Genomic DNA, 15,214 nt, shown 5'->3' on the forward strand with positions numbered 1-15,214 from the left:
GGGACAGGAAAAAAAGAGTATCATCTTCATCATAAACAACACTTCACAACATGAACACAGAACACCTCGTGAATTAGCAGTAAACCCAAAACAACAACAAAAACACAAAAGAGCTTTATTCCAATTTACTTAGACAGCATAACATATTAATTGATACGATATTATACAGTACAGTATCGTTACAACTGGAATGAATGTACCCATAGCTTTTTATAGAATCAGGCTAAGGATCTATGTAAATAATCTAAAATATTATAACAATAGAGTAAAATAGTGTTATTACTAGGGCTGTCAAACGATTACAATTTTTAATCAGATTAATCACAGCTTAAAATTATTTAATCATGATTAATAACCATTACGAACTATGGACCAAAACATGCCTTATATTAGTTTAGTTGTGTGTGTGAATGAAAGAATAAATGCAAGAAGGAGACAGATATAATCCATTTAACATAAAGTATTATGTTAGAATTACTGTTTCCTGTGTGTCAAAATGAAGACAGTCCCACTATCAACATCAACGTGAGGGAGTATTTCATACTGTTGGATTCTATCAACACAGGGGGGGGGTTGGGGCAGAACCGGAGCTCTGTCGTCGGTGATCTAACCGCTCTGGAAAAGCTCACAAAGTACGTCGGTACGCAAATGCGCTTTGTGACACAAGTGACGGTATACGCTTTCAAGAATTACGCACATAACCTGCGTACCAGTTATGTGCACCCTGTACAATACAGCAAAAGTATTCTCCGTCGGGACTTACTGCAACAAACCACGACAGTTATCTTGATTCTGATTGGCCAGAAGACATTATCAAGATGTTTCCTATTGAGCAAGACGATCACTAACGTACAAAAGTTTCCAAATCCGTTTCTGGTCTTCGGTAATTTCTCAGCAAGTGGTACTGATTCAATCTTACATAACGCTGTTCTGCGCAAATTCTCGGGGAGTTGGCGGACTTTATTTGCTTACTTTAACATCATTTTCATGATGGGTCTACACAGCCATTTCTTGTATGGGTGTAGCCCTACCCCAGCCATACCCTGGCCTGCCACTTGATGGGATGTATGGGGCGGTGCCATTCTGCACATGCGTAATAAATGCATTTAATATTTTAACGCAATTAATTCAAAATTTAATGTACCGATTTGCCGTAATCTTTGCGATATATCTTGTGTAACACATATAGGTATTACGCGCAAGCATCGATAGTTTTTTTTGGTCTATTCACCAGAGTGGCTCATCAAGGATATCTTCGTGATGAATCAGTTGTTACTTTACACATACTTACCCCCCAGAGCCATGTTATAATCAGACTACAGGCTGGAGGCAGAGATTTTTTATTTGTTGGACATCAACCATGCGTCACATGGGTATGTCGCAAATAAAAAGCGTTGTATAACTCAGGTTTGTATAGAATGAAATATTCTATCCACATGATCCACAGGCATTGATTCTGAATGAAGGGTAGTAACGATTGACAGCGACTATGTGATGTAATGGCACTACTAGACAGGAAGCCTCTCGTTGGCAAGAATCGTTGATGGTACAGCGCTACCTGCGAGGTGTACAATTATGAGAGCCATCTAATCTATTTAATTTAGATGAATGGATACAGTATAGCAGTTAGAAACACAAGTAATCATCAATTGCGCCCAGACAATTGAGAGCTATCTAGTGCAAGGAACAGCGTCGCCACCTAATAAAACCACTGCGGTGCATCACTAGTTTGGACGCTATCGCAAGGAGATGGGCTGAGAGAGAGTAGGACTATCTGACTACTCAGTCCCATTCCGTGAAAGGAAAGGGCGATCACGCACTCTGCAAGACATGCGATAGAATACAAGGAGGTGAGAGAGTACGAAACAATGCAAGGAGGCGCGCGCTCGGCGAGCACCACCCTGAGGAGTGCGCGCCGCGCGAAGAACAACCTGACGCCTCAGACGTCTATGCTGTACAGGTGCACCAAGTCTCGAGCACATAGTGCCACTTGTCAAATACGAAACCAGGAAACGCGCTGCTATCTGCGAAAACACGTAAGGCATGATACCTGCTTCTGCAATAGAGGAAGAAGACGGAAGCTAGGAACTAGATCAGTTCACGAGAATCACAGACACATAAAGCAGACTCCCTTTTGTTCGCCAGCAAGTGCATATGGTTCTTCTCCACCAGGGAAGGGTGGCATAGGTGTCCAGCTGGCCGACCCTCCTCCAGCAGGCTGAGGCAGGAGCGTCAGCGTGGGCCGAGTCGTTCAACAGGTGGAACATGAGGCTGTGGCCCGGGCGCTTGTGGCCGCAGCTGCTCGCCCTGTAGCTCCACTATCTCCTGGACAAAGTCTGAGGGCTGGGGCTCGTAGTCACGCAGCAGCTTGTGGAACACCTCCAGCACAGCGTCAGCAACTCCCACTGAGAGACACAGCAAGGGGAGACAAGTGAGTATGTGTAGTTCAAAGAGCATACATGCATCACATGTTAAGAGACTGGGTGAGCTCTTTACCTTTCTCAGTCTGGATGGCGGATATGCTCGGGTGGGGAAAGGGGAGGAACACAGAGTCACGCAAGAAAGTTCGGTATGGTTGGAAAGCCGGGTGCGCGTAGCCCCGCCCTAAATTAACAGGCAGGCTGCTCTCCACCAATGTGCTGATCAGGTGACAGAAGCCCCGTGTCAGAAGGATACTCCTCACTAGCTGGACTCGATCTCATTCAGCTTCCACCTGAGAGTCAAACAAAGACAATCAACAATTGTACAACAGTAATGTTCATCTTGTTCAAGGATGAACATTTAATAAAAAGGAAGGTTTTTACTTTGAAGAGATAAAAAGAACTGTAACTTTTATGCAGTAAACTTTTTTTTTTTTTAAATAACCTGCACGCTTCAAGTCTAATTATTTTGCATATTTGGATCTTAAAAATATGCCCAATAGGCATCAGTCAAATGGTTGATGCTGAAAAATCATTCCATGTAAGAAGCATCTTATTATATATATTTATTTGTATATCTTATTAGCAATATCCTCGAAGTAAAGCGAGACCTAACGAATATCTAAACTTCGCAAACACAAAAGACTCACCTCAATTCCAGCTGCCTGCCCTGTCCGGTCTACTGTCTGAAGGACTGTGGTAAGAGAACATGAAGATACACACACAAACTGGAAAAACGAAAACATGCCTTAACAGAATGTATGTCTATTTTTGTGAAGTCAAGAGAATAAAAAAGATAGATACTGGTATACTGAGGATAAAATGACTTGGTGACAATACATTTGAAAGTTTTCTAGTGTTTGGTCTGTATAATAGCCAAAATATTGCCCAAAACTCACTGCTCTATCCCCAATATGAAAATAAAACCGTATGCGCCGTTTCCTCAAGTCGAGTAAAACTGCTGCAAGCAACTATTTCCAGTATCTACGTCATCGAGTGGCGCCGAAGCACTTTTTAAATGCATGTTAAATGTCCAGCATTCGCGCCACTCTATGACGTAGTATATAAGTTGGCTCTGCAGCATGTTACTCGACATTGAGAAACGGCCCGTGACCTTTCAGAAACTATGTTTAAACTCATCACTTAACCCTCCTGTTGTTTCATGGTCAAATCTGACCGATTCACTACTTTCATCAATTCTTAACTTTTTGGTTTTAGATTCGATTGGCATTAAGGCTTTTGATATCCTTCACAGTAGACATTTGAACATATAAAATTGCTGATCACCACTTTCATTGAATTTTGGATGATTTAGTAAACTTTGTGAAACCCATGGTGTTCCCGCTCAAAAATGACCACCATAAAGAAAAGGAATTAGTAACCATCCAGATCAGAAAAAAAACACACACACACACACAAACACATTAGATGTGTTTTCCCCCCCTTATGTGCCCATCCCCCCACATGGATCACACCTGGCACACACAATACATGTTCAGTGTCTATTCTTTGTATATTTACTGCAGTTTTCATGTATACCAGTAGTCTGATACAATATGTAGAGTTTGAAAGGGTGTTCAATGAAATTTGGTTGAGGATTAATGGTTTTTGTGTTAATGTAATAGCAGTTAAAACAGGACCGGTCAAATTTGACCGCGAACACCAAAGTAAGAAAACACATAAACGAACACAACAGGGGGGTTAATTGTTATATTAATTTTCAACCACTAACCTGAGTGTATTCCAGTGACTGCCACAGTGAGGCGGCGATCTCTGGTGACTTCCCAAAAGCTGCCAGGCAGCGCAGGACCTCCGCCTTCAGGACGGGGGGGACGCTGCACTGCAGCAGCCCCAACATCACCACCACGGGAGTCCACTGGGGATGCTCACACAGCGCCAGGCGAGCATTTTCACTCTATGGAGAAAGAGAACATTATAGAAATGTATCTAACAAAACACACCCTAATACACTTAGAGAAGGACAATCTCATAAACCTGAACATACAGATTCTTTCAGGAGATAAGGTGAGTGTAAAAGGAATTACAAATAACATCATCACACATTAATCCCGATCTTAATGATGTTTTATAATCCCTAAATATGAGCAGCAATAGGCCTATCCTTAATAATAATAATAATAATAGATTTAATTTGTTAGCGCTTTTACAGGTGCTCAAAGACGCTTTACAGATAATAGTGAAGAGAAAAGAAAAGAGAAGAAAGGAACAACAAATAAATATATAGTTAAAGTCAAATAATACAAAAAGTAAGTGGCTGTTCCTCCATACCCATGTGATGATGGTGGTGAGCAGCTGCAGGAAGGAGGTGAGTCCTTCCAGCTCTCTCTGGGTGATGCCTCTGAGGGACGGGTGGCGGAACTGTGCTGCGTCTGGGTTTGGAAAGTCTCGCCGCAGGTTCTCATGGTAGAGCATCAGGGAGTGAAAAAAGTGTTCCCAAGACACCGGGCTGCCGGACACTCCCTGGAGGTTGTCACCTGCGTACATGAACATGAAGTTAGTTTGGTATTCATTTGGATACGTATTACACTAAAGCTAGACAATAGACTTTAAGAGTCTGGTGTGCATATCACCTACATCTGAAGCCATTGCCAACGTGGCATAAAGTCAAATTCAGATACCTCAGAGGTCAAACTGCACTTTGAATCTTAAACGGCTTCAATTTCAGAGAGAAATAAAAAAATATGTGTCTGTTGTTATTCAAACCCAGACAATTATTTTCTGAAATGTTTCCTGTCTTTAGAACAAATCTGCTCTTACTGTGCGTGGCTCCGTTGGTTTTGAGCAGGCTGAAGGCGTAGTGTGAACACTGAGGCCCGTTGGCGAGTCCTTTCAGCATACGGAGATAGGAGATATATAGGGTGGAGGGCAGGAGGTCTCCCATCTGACGCACAAACTTGGACAGAACCACCTGCGACAAAGCATATGTAAAGGGAAAGTATTTTAACTGAAAGTTGACATGATATGATTTCTTCCAGAAAGCCATAATCTAAGTCAACAGAATAATTGATTAGAGGAGAAACCTTTTTTTGTGCATGTTCCAGAAAAGGCAGCTCTCACCTGTTTGTGCGGAGGCCTTTGCAGCGCCATCCCCAGGTAGGACCCCTGCAGGGAGGTGTGTTGCAGAGACTCTGTGGGACACCAAAACTCCAGACCCAACTCCAGTCCAAATGGGTCCTTACTGTAAAACTCTCCTATCTGCAAAGGCAAAGCAGTAACCACAACTGTCACAAACTCAAACCCACAGTGTCAAGCAGTTTGATTTGAATATTTCTCGTTTGGTAATGAAGTTTGTAAAAAAAATCAATAAACACTGACGAGGTTCATGAGATGGTCTAAGTCCTTGCGTAGCGACGATGGAAGCTCGCTCTCCATTTGTAAAGACATGTGCACCAGACGGGCATCCTCATCAGCGCGGTTACGAAGCTGTTTCACCTACAAATATAGCACAAATATGTTATTTTCATTCAGTATGCAAAAGTATACAAACACAAGCTAAAGACACACTTCAGGATGATATCCGTACATGTCAACTTCTTACTTAAACATTGGGAGCGGACACCTGTGAAATCTCTCACCTTCATTGGCATGAGTGCCAGGAAGTCTGTGATGAGTGAGTGGAGGCGGCGGATGTAAAACTCTTCCTGTGCACAGCCCTCACATCCCAGGATGCCCTCCCTCATAAACAGGAAGACGTCTCCCAACAGAGCCTGGTCGGCCAGAGCCTCGTCTGCCTCAGTGAACTCCACCAGGGCTGCACAGCACACACATGGACATTCTTTGTTTTATATTTTATGTATGCACCACGACATCAAGTCAAGTTCCTCGTATGTGTGAACCTACCTGGCAATAAACCCGTTTCTGATTTTGATTCTGACATACAAGTATTTGTAACATTGAATAGCTGCTATAATTGAGACCTTATTTTACTTCATAGGGCAAACCAATACAACAAGGAACTTACCACCTCCCTGTGGTAGCTGCGAAAGGACCCTCAGAGATAGAGCCCAGGCCAGGCGACACACAGCCTGCAGACCTGGAAGCTTCCACGGCTGGCCATCCATCAGCCGGCTGTGCACCGCAGACACGTACTGCCGCTCAGTCAGCAATGGCAGTGCCTGGATCAGATCTGGAGGAACACAGAGACGATCACTCATTAGCTGTAGAAGAAAAACACTGAACTCTAGAGCAATACAAAAAATAATCACATGATCTCACCTTCTCTATCTTCTGTTCCCTGTTCTACAAAGCTGACATCCAAGCAGTAGAGTAGTGCCATGACCAGAGCCAGGTTCACGCTATCCAATGAGCCATCAGCTTGAGCGCTCACTGTCTCCAGGTGGCCAATAAGAGCCAGGGTGTCGTCTTTAGACAAAGGTGACTGGCAGGTCCACGAAAACAGGCTGTCTGCCAGAGCCTGTCTGCTCTCTTTAATAAGGTCCGAGACCTGCGGACAGAAGAGGGAGTTAGTCGTTTTTTCTACTAAATGTGTCTTTTTCAGCTACAACACAATGCTACTGGATTTGCACAAGTTGAGTATGGTTGAAAATCAACTTTTATCAAAAGAAAGGTATTTCCATTTCAAATGAACACAAAAGATTTGCTTCTACCTCTTTCCGGTGCTTCTCGTTGCCCAGGCCGCGCTCCTTCTGCAGCCGTTCAAATTCTCGCGCCACATTGATCTCCGACACCAATGCCAGGACGCGTTTGGTCAGACCCTGGTTCATCAGTTCGTCTGTGAAACGTGTGGTCAAAGCCACCAGCTCTCCACTGAAGGAGAAAACGAACAGAACAAGTAAATAACAAGAACACGTAGTTATTATGTACAAAAACAGCAGGACAATTTAACATTTAAAGCAGCTGTCCCTGCTTGAATGCTTCATTAGTAGATGGCATTATTACCTCAGGTCCAGGGTGAAGGTCTTGCCATGGCGTGACTGGATGAGTGTGCGCAGGGAGTTGGCCACACAAAGCTTTCCATCCCAGTAGAGCAGCACAGCTACCAGACCTCGTGTCAGACCTGGAAAATGGGGCTGCTGTTGCTCACCTAGAGACAGATACAAATATTTTGAGAATCAGTTGTGTGAAACGTCTATGTCTTTACCACTGCAAATCAGGCCAGGTTTTTGTTGTATCTACCCCACACAATTTATATAACTTCCTTTAGAATTTAGCTTTCAAGTTGTGTCCTTTTATCATGTCTACTTTACCTGCTAACAGAAGCTCCAAAGCTGATAACTCTCCAATATCAAACAGATCGCTGAGGATGAAGGCCTCTGAGAGAAGCTGCTCTGGAAGGAGCCGTGACCCCTGCTGACCCTGGATGGCGATGCCTTCTGTGCTGGCTTTACGCACCTTTTCTCTCTGCTCTGCACTCTTTGGCTGAAAATAAAGTGAAGACAAAATGTTAGAAAATTCTCAAGATACACTGTGAATAGAAAATGCATCTGTCTGCCCCAAGGAAGGTGCAGGATACACGGAAAGAAAACTATCGTCACATTCACATATGTAGCGGGTCACTTCAAGAGTGTTCTCTCACCGGGTTTTTGAAGAGTGAGAGAAAGTGTGGTTTGTGTTTCTTCAGCTGCAGGTCGAGGAGGTGGACGCTCTCTGGCTGTCTCCTCAACACCGCTCCGTCCACTGTCTCCCATAGTTCCTTCAGCGGCCCCCACAGACTGGCTCCTGGGTGGGAAAATGTGTTTTTCTAAGGTCTTGTGTCAAATAAACATGCAGAGCTAGACCCTGTAAAACTTGCTTTGGTATATCTTGCTTTATCTATTATGCGGTATATGTAATAATTGTTTTGAGGGAAGTTTTTGAATGTTATATGCGTTATAGAGTCAAATTGTATTCTAGCAATACAAATATGTATGTTTAACAGTGAATACTATCACAAAGGTTTGATGGTTGACATTTGTTCCTGATGTTGCAATTGTGAACCATTTTTAAACTTAAAAAATGAATAATAATAATATGAACATGTTAGTTATTCAAGATTTAGCCTATTTACCGAATCATTTTAGATTGCTTATCATTGTTTTATACACTACTAGGTTCTGAGCTGTCACTGCACAACATCAACAGAGTCTGTGCATACATATCTGACCGTTAACTGGTACCAGTAAACAACTCTGACTCATTACCAACAGACAGAACATAATTAGATAATCTGCACCTGAATTTAACTCTTACACGAACTTCTTGTTGTTAGCATCCTAGTACAAAATATCGGGCACAGGTGTCAAATGGGTCTTTTCTTGTTCCAAGTAAGTTAGTTTCATTTTTGATCCCAATGAGTAAAGCTGACCCGTTTGACAGGGGTTCCGTGGGAGAAGTCATACTGCCCGTATTTTTGTTCTAATATAAAAATGTGTTAACGCTAAAGCTGAGCACTTTCCCCAGCAAATAGTTAAACCAAAATTAGCTAAACTAACGTGTTTTGCAGGCTAGGCTAAATTAGCCTAGCAGCCTGAGTGAATTTGAGTCAACCATCGCCATGTGGTCAAAACCTGACTTCGCCTAAACTTGCGCTAAACAGCAAATATGTACGTGTTTATCTGTGAAATTATAACTCATAGCAGCTCATAGGAGTCAACACAAATTGGTAACTTTACGAAATAAATATAGTTCATACCCGAATTTACCGCCATCTGGGCCGCCATGACACACTTTCTGAAAATTGGGCAGAAGGTGTCGGGTTTGTGCCGTAGTGAAATGTAAAATAATGTCTCCTCTAAACACGCTTCAATACTATTTTCTCAAATGATATGAACCCGTTCTACTTAAATGTGAATACTGGGTGGTTAGTTTTGTAAATGAGTTTAAAACATTTATGAAATTCTGATTGACCCTTGCAGGCGAGGTCCTCAGACCTCAGAGGCTATCTAGCTAGCTAAGTGGGAATTGTAGTTAATTCATGTATTTCCTGAATAAGTTATTTTAATACATTTCAAATCGACATAATTTATTTTAAGAATTCAGTTCTCTTTCAAATATTATTTCAAACTAAATATTGGTAAATCAGCACCCATTATGCCTTGAAACGGGTTAATGGACCACAAGTGACACAAACATTGGTTCCGCCCTGTGTTCGCCCGTACTGTTTTGACGTTACACCAACATGTCCATGCAGTCTGACAGTAGAAAACCCGTGACCGCTGGGATGAAAATGTCTCATTCATGAATATAAAACATCGCAAATGTTTCACTTTATTAAAATAGAGTGCTTGGTAACTATTTAATCAAAACCATGGCTCGGGTTGTGAAAGTGTTTCTCACTCTGCGGAATAACTGGAAGAAATCCACATTTGCTGTGTGCGTCTTGTCTTATGGAGGCTACTGGCTGAATGGTAAACACAGGTGAGTATCTCAGGTTATAAAATGATCTCAAATATGAAAAAGCATACTTTATGTTTTAGTGTTTTAACATTGTGTGTCTTGTGTTTTGCTAGTGACTCCCTTCTGCGGAGGGAGGCCTGTCTATTGGCGAGGGTAAGACACTTTTTTTTGCTCATACATTGTCATCGTTTAAGCCAAACCCCATCTGAAATGCATTTTTAGGCCTACTTGTAATCACCATAACTCCTGATAGGAGTTTGGGCGTCAACAAATAGCACCACATGAGCGTCTGAGGAAAGCAACAGTGATTTTGAACCCTGCAGCCTGCGGTGGGTAAGTATCCTCTCGGAATTTTCTACACTTAAGACCCTGGTCTTTCTCACAATATTCACAACTCCCTCTCTAAATCTCCCCCAGAAAAGCTAACAACCTGTTTGAAAAGAATGCTGCTCCTATATTACACCTGGCTGGTGTGGAGGTGACAATAGTAAAGGTACATTTAGTTTTATTTCCCGTTTGGAATCCATCAGTGCTACAGTATGTGTTTCTAGTAGGAATCCCATGTGACACCATGAGTTAAACGACTTGTTTCTTCACAGACAGATTATGAAGGCCAGGCAAAGAAACTGATGGAGCTTGCAGAACAAACAGACATGCTGATCGTGGCCGGAGGGGATGGCACCTTGCAGGAAGTCGTCACAGGATTACTGCGAAGGCCCGATCAAGTATGTTTCACACACTTATTGTATTGTCACCAGGATTTGGTTTTAGAGATTAATGCAAAACATGTCCTAATTTTTCCATTTATTGATGTCAATAATGCATGTTTAATGACTGCAGGACACCATCTGTCACACACCCATTGGATTCATTCCACTGGGCTCCCGCAACTCCCTGAGTCCGAGTCTTCACCTCCTCAGTGACAACAAGGTCAAGTAAGTATCTATTTAAAATTATACTGAAAGATCAGAATTTTAGCATCATACAATCTCACTGGGTGTGTCACACTAACTACACATCGGACAATATATGGACATGACCTTGTTTATTTTTACTGACCCCAATATTGTCAATGTGTTTTTTTACATGCATCTTTGTTTACTTCAGTATGTCCCTAACTGCCAGAATAAACAGCAGGGTTATCCTATATATTATAAGACTTGGCTGCTGCGCATATCACACATTATTGTTGACAGAGCCCCATAACATTTTATTTTATTTAGGATATTATATATCATATACTTTTGTCGCATTAAAATTCCATTGTCTGAATAATACAAAGGATTAAAGTAAATTGTCTTTTGAAAGGGTGTTCTTGCATTAATATGCTATTATACTTATAGTATATCCGTATCATTAAATGACAGTAATATAGTTTATCTCAATTATTTTTTAGGATCATTCATGGTCCAATAATTAGTTATTGTGTAAGTTATTGTTACTGTGTCAGACTGTGTAAAAATACAGTATGTGTATGTTTACGTTTTTTCTTCTTCTCATAAATAACTTTCATAGAGACATTACATCCGCAACACTGTCCATATTGAAGGGAGAAACTGTTCCTCTGGATGTGCTGCAAATCAAAGTAAGGACAAATATAAAATAATATAAGTCTTAAAGGTACAGACATGGCTTGGTTAGTTTTTTTTACAGGTCATATCAACAAATGATCTAAGAAATATTTAATCTCACACTCATAAAATGACTCTTCTCATGAAGTAGTATAATGTACCCATTGTTGTTTGGATCTATAATTTGTGTCTTTGTGTTCCAGGGGGAGACAGAGCAGCCCGTCTTCGCTCTGATTGGATTACGTTGGGGTGCTTTTAGAGATGTGGCGGCAAAAATCAGCAAGTAAGATTACAACATTGGTCACTCAGATTATAAACCCTGGATAACTCCCCAAACATGAAAGTAATTAACCTTTTTTTCTAATAGATATTGGTACCTTGGACCACTGAAGACCAACGCAGCACATTGGTTAAGTACTCTACATGTAAGGATATATTTTTTTGTTTAACATACTTGGGTTAGAACAGTATATCTAACTGGTGATGAGCTTTTATAAAATATGATATCAGAAAGCCATGTGACCTCCCTATTACGAAACACATATTTTAAGCATGTTTGATTGTTTAACTTTTAAATTAGCCCTTTTTAATTAGATTTTCTTATGAACAAAAAACCCTGACATGTATAGCCTGTTTTCTACATCAATTGAAGATCAGATGGACCTTAAACAGTTATTAACATAAAAGTATTTCTTAAGTGTAGGTTTTAGATCAATACTAGTATCCAACAATGATCCAAATGTTGATATTGAAGTTTTCTATCTCTGATCAGAATAAACAGTCAATTTTGTAGTAAATATATTTTCTTAATTCTTTATTTTAAAATGTGTAATTGTTAATATGTATTAAAAATATAAAGATGATCAGGAGCCTCATTAAAACACATTGCCTTGTCTAATCAGTATTCTGTAGCATACCATAGATAGAAGTTTATTAGCATTACTGGTAACAGTTTGAAAACAACTCAATAGAAGAAGAATACAAATAATAATAACAAAATATTCTTTTTAAATGATTTACATCAAGAAAAATAATGATCCCCATTTACCACCATGCACACATGCATACAAATATTTAAAATATATATATACAAATACAATTTATGCATTAAAAAAAATCCCTAAAATAAGAGGAAAAAGCAATAAAAAAAGAGAAAGACAAACAAACAGAACAGAGCCTAAAGACTTCAACCATCCATCTGTTCAACGTCATGAAATGATTTCCCTATTTCATGTCTCGCCATTTCCTCTTCACCTTCCCTTCACCAGGAGTGGCCCCTGGTCCGGGAGGTCTCAGTGTCCTACTTGGATCCAAACCTGCGGCCCCCTGATCTGTCCCCTCAGAGGCCCCAGAGACCCAGCCTGCTGTACCGCATCTTCCTCCGGCTGAAACACCGCTGGAGCCCTCCTGTCGTAGGTCAGTGTGTGTCATTGTGTCGACGCTCGGGTCACAGCATGGCAACTTTACACCAACATCCCAACAGTAAATGACGTCCTTCGTGTGTGTGTTCCACAGAGCCTCCAAAAGTGGAAGAGCCAGAGGAGTGGAAAGAGGAGCAGCTATCGACGCTAGAGCTGTTTGTTCAAACGCACAACAAAAACCCGGTGCAGAGGGTCAGTACAACAATATGTGTATTTAAAATGTACCTGTTCTTACAAAATTCTGAGCAATTGAATACTCAGTCGTTGTCATTAAACTTTTTTTGAATTTGTATTTGCTTCTATTTGTTTTACTTGCAGCGTATAAATGACTCCATGATGATCTACGCCGAACCGGACAACCTCACAGTGGGCGAATACATCACTGTCGGGTCAGTAAATACACTTTTTCATTCATCTGATGCAAACAGACACATTTGGCATCCTTTTAAAGGTAATGTTGAATTTAATTCAAGTAAAAGAATGTAAATGTTCTTCATCCTAGAAACAAAAAAGACGAGGACCCCACCGTATTCACTAAGGAGTCCACTAAACTGGAAGCCAGTGCTTGCCGGCTGCAGCTGCCAGAGGTCAGATTTCATGACTTTCTCAATAATTTTACAACTGAAGTACTTCTGATGTCAGTGTACTTTCTAAAGATCAGTATTCCAGTTTTGTGGCACTATTTGACTTTATGTTCTCACGCCCCGCAGGGTACCGCTGGCTTTTACAACATCGACAACGAGGAGTACGAGGCCATGCCTGTAGAGATAAGTCTGTTGCCACGGAAACTACGCTTCTTTATCAGTGCGGAGCGCAGGGAGCAGCTCCTCGCACAGATGCAGTGATGGAAAAATACATTACAACAAAGAGAAGATAAGAACAGACGGAGACAAAAACTGATCTCAAGAGAAACACAGGAGCAAAGAACCGCCAGACACTCTGAGGTTGTTTGGAAAACAGGTGTCATACTAATGGATTATTTTACTACATTTAACAATGATGATAGAATATACAGTTTATCAATTATAAAGATCACGTTACACACTGTTGTATATAAAAAGATCAAGGCTTTGTTTCTTTAGGCCATTCACCTGTGTACAGATTGACCTGAGGAACGGACGTTATGTTTACTGAATGGTTTACTAATGCCATCACATTTGAACTTGGTCAATAAAAATAATTTCTGTCCAACTCAAGTGTATTTTGTAAGTATTTAGCACATGGTCTCTATTGATAGATGTATGTGTTTCATGATTAAAAAAAACACACAAAACTGCACTGCCGTCATAGGTTCATTTCCGTTGTGATCCTCTGGTTCCACACATAGCACACCGGAATTACGGGAAATAATAACAAGACAAGAAATAAGAACTCATTATATTAAAGTTAAACATTTCAGAAGGACATTGAATATGCTACATGTAACTGTTTCTTTAGGGCCACTTTAAAGGGGCCCTATTATGCTTTTTGTGACTTTCCTGTAGTGTGTTATAAAGGTTTTTGTGCATGTAAATGGTCTGCAAAGGCTAAAGTCCCAGTGTTCCGTCCAGAGGGAGTTTCTATCACACACCCCCGCCCTGCCTGCAACGCCTCCATTGGACTCCTTTGTTTACATCCGTAACATAGTGACATCACTATGTAACACGTGCGCTTCTATTAGCTAGCGCTCCAACACATTGTACGTGATAGGCTAAGGGGCGGGTCATCTCGAAGCAGTTAATCAATCACAACAGAGTCAGACCACTAACCAATCGGAGCAAACTAGGCTCTGGTTTCAGACAGAGGGTGAAAAGAGGTGCTGCAGCACAGACAGTATGAGAAAAATAAAGGGCTTTTTGAACATTAAAGCATGGAGACATGTTTCAGTCGAGGCACAACATACAAATATGAATCTGAAAAACGAGCAAAATAGGGCCCTTTTAAACATAATCTGTAAAATGCTCAATTTCACATTTGTGGGCAGATTGATTTGTTTTTGTTGTGGGGCTGGGGCAAAATGGAACTGATGGACAAAAAGAGAAAGGACCGACCGGAAATCAAAAGTAGTCATGCATAAAGAAAAATATACAGTGTACCAGAGCATTAGCTGGCTGTGAGTAGCCTGCAGGGCTCAGCAGAGTATGGGATGGAGGAATGGTGTATCGATGAATGGATATGGCAGAATAAAGGGATGCTGCAGCACTCTGAATGTGTCGCTATAATTCCCAGATCTTGAAGCAGGAGTTTGGCAGACTCATGGTGAGGTCTGAGCTGACAGATGGTGTAAACAGCTAATCTGTGAGATTATTAAGCATGGCTGCATCCCAGGCCTCTTATCAGCTGGTTGGAACACAAAGGGAGGATCTTGCTTTGATCTGGGTGGTGTTGATTGCTGTGGAAAGATAGTGTGGGGTAATGGCAGATTTGAATAAGTAATTTACTTATCTTTACATTTTTAAATGTTGTA

At 41.1% G+C, this 15,214-nt stretch overlaps 2 protein-coding genes across 2 annotated transcripts; one reads left to right on the forward strand and one right to left on the reverse strand.

The window, feature by feature from the left end:
• Positions 1 to 2,232: 2,232 nt before the first annotated feature.
• On the reverse strand, positions 2,233 to 9,107 carry LOC104951738 (nuclear pore complex protein Nup205-like). Its single transcript, XM_010778473.1, has 16 exons — positions 9,073 to 9,107; positions 7,978 to 8,120; positions 7,649 to 7,820; positions 7,341 to 7,485; positions 7,049 to 7,208; positions 6,657 to 6,885; positions 6,403 to 6,567; positions 6,017 to 6,192; positions 5,757 to 5,873; positions 5,499 to 5,636; positions 5,199 to 5,349; positions 4,710 to 4,915; positions 4,149 to 4,335; positions 3,071 to 3,114; positions 2,497 to 2,506; positions 2,233 to 2,405 (listed from the first exon to the last, which is right to left on the reverse strand). Exons 1-16 carry the CDS (start codon positions 9,098 to 9,100, stop codon positions 2,233 to 2,235), a joined length of 2,244 nt encoding a protein of 747 aa, XP_010776775.1. The 5' UTR covers positions 9,101 to 9,107.
• Positions 9,108 to 9,559: 452 nt separating this feature from the next.
• Positions 9,560 to 14,044, forward strand: agk (acylglycerol kinase). The gene is made up of 14 exons (XM_010773518.1): positions 9,560 to 9,797; positions 9,890 to 9,929; positions 10,030 to 10,109; positions 10,194 to 10,269; positions 10,376 to 10,501; positions 10,617 to 10,711; positions 11,292 to 11,361; positions 11,551 to 11,630; positions 11,715 to 11,772; positions 12,616 to 12,763; positions 12,863 to 12,960; positions 13,087 to 13,157; positions 13,271 to 13,355; positions 13,479 to 14,044. The coding sequence occupies exons 1-14, from the start codon at positions 9,688 to 9,690 to the stop codon at positions 13,611 to 13,613; spliced, it is 1,272 nt and encodes a 423-aa protein (XP_010771820.1). The 5' UTR covers positions 9,560 to 9,687; the 3' UTR covers positions 13,614 to 14,044.
• Positions 14,045 to 15,214: the final 1,170 nt, after the last annotated feature.

Source organism: Notothenia coriiceps, unplaced genomic scaffold (genome assembly GCF_000735185.1).
Source record: "Notothenia coriiceps isolate Sejong01 unplaced genomic scaffold, NC01 NC01_scaffold00000339, whole genome shotgun sequence".
NCBI lineage: Eukaryota > Metazoa > Chordata > Actinopteri > Perciformes > Nototheniidae > Notothenia > Notothenia coriiceps.

What these genes read in the sequence shown, in the direction of transcription:
- LOC104951738 (XM_010778473.1), bottom strand. Translation starts at nt 9,100, where the DNA reads ATGGCGGCCCAGATGGCGGTAAATTCGG. An exon ending in TCTCACTCTTCAAAAACCCG is followed by an intron (nt 7,821 to 7,977) that starts GTGAGAGAACAC and finishes CTTTATTTTCAG; the next exon opens with CCAAAGAGTGCAGAGCAGAG. An exon ending in TCACCACCATCATCACATGG is followed by an intron (nt 4,336 to 4,709) that starts GTATGGAGGAAC and finishes CTTTCTCCATAG; the next exon opens with AGTGAAAATGCTCGCCTGGC.
- agk (XM_010773518.1), top strand. Translation starts at nt 9,688, where the DNA reads ATGGCTCGGGTTGTGAAAGTGTTTCTCACTCTGCGGAATAACTGGAAG. An exon ending in TGGCTGAATGGTAAACACAG is followed by an intron (nt 9,798 to 9,889) that starts GTGAGTATCTCA and finishes GTGTTTTGCTAG; the next exon opens with TGACTCCCTTCTGCGGAGGG. An exon ending in GCCGGCTGCAGCTGCCAGAG is followed by an intron (nt 13,356 to 13,478) that starts GTCAGATTTCAT and finishes CACGCCCCGCAG; the next exon opens with GGTACCGCTGGCTTTTACAA.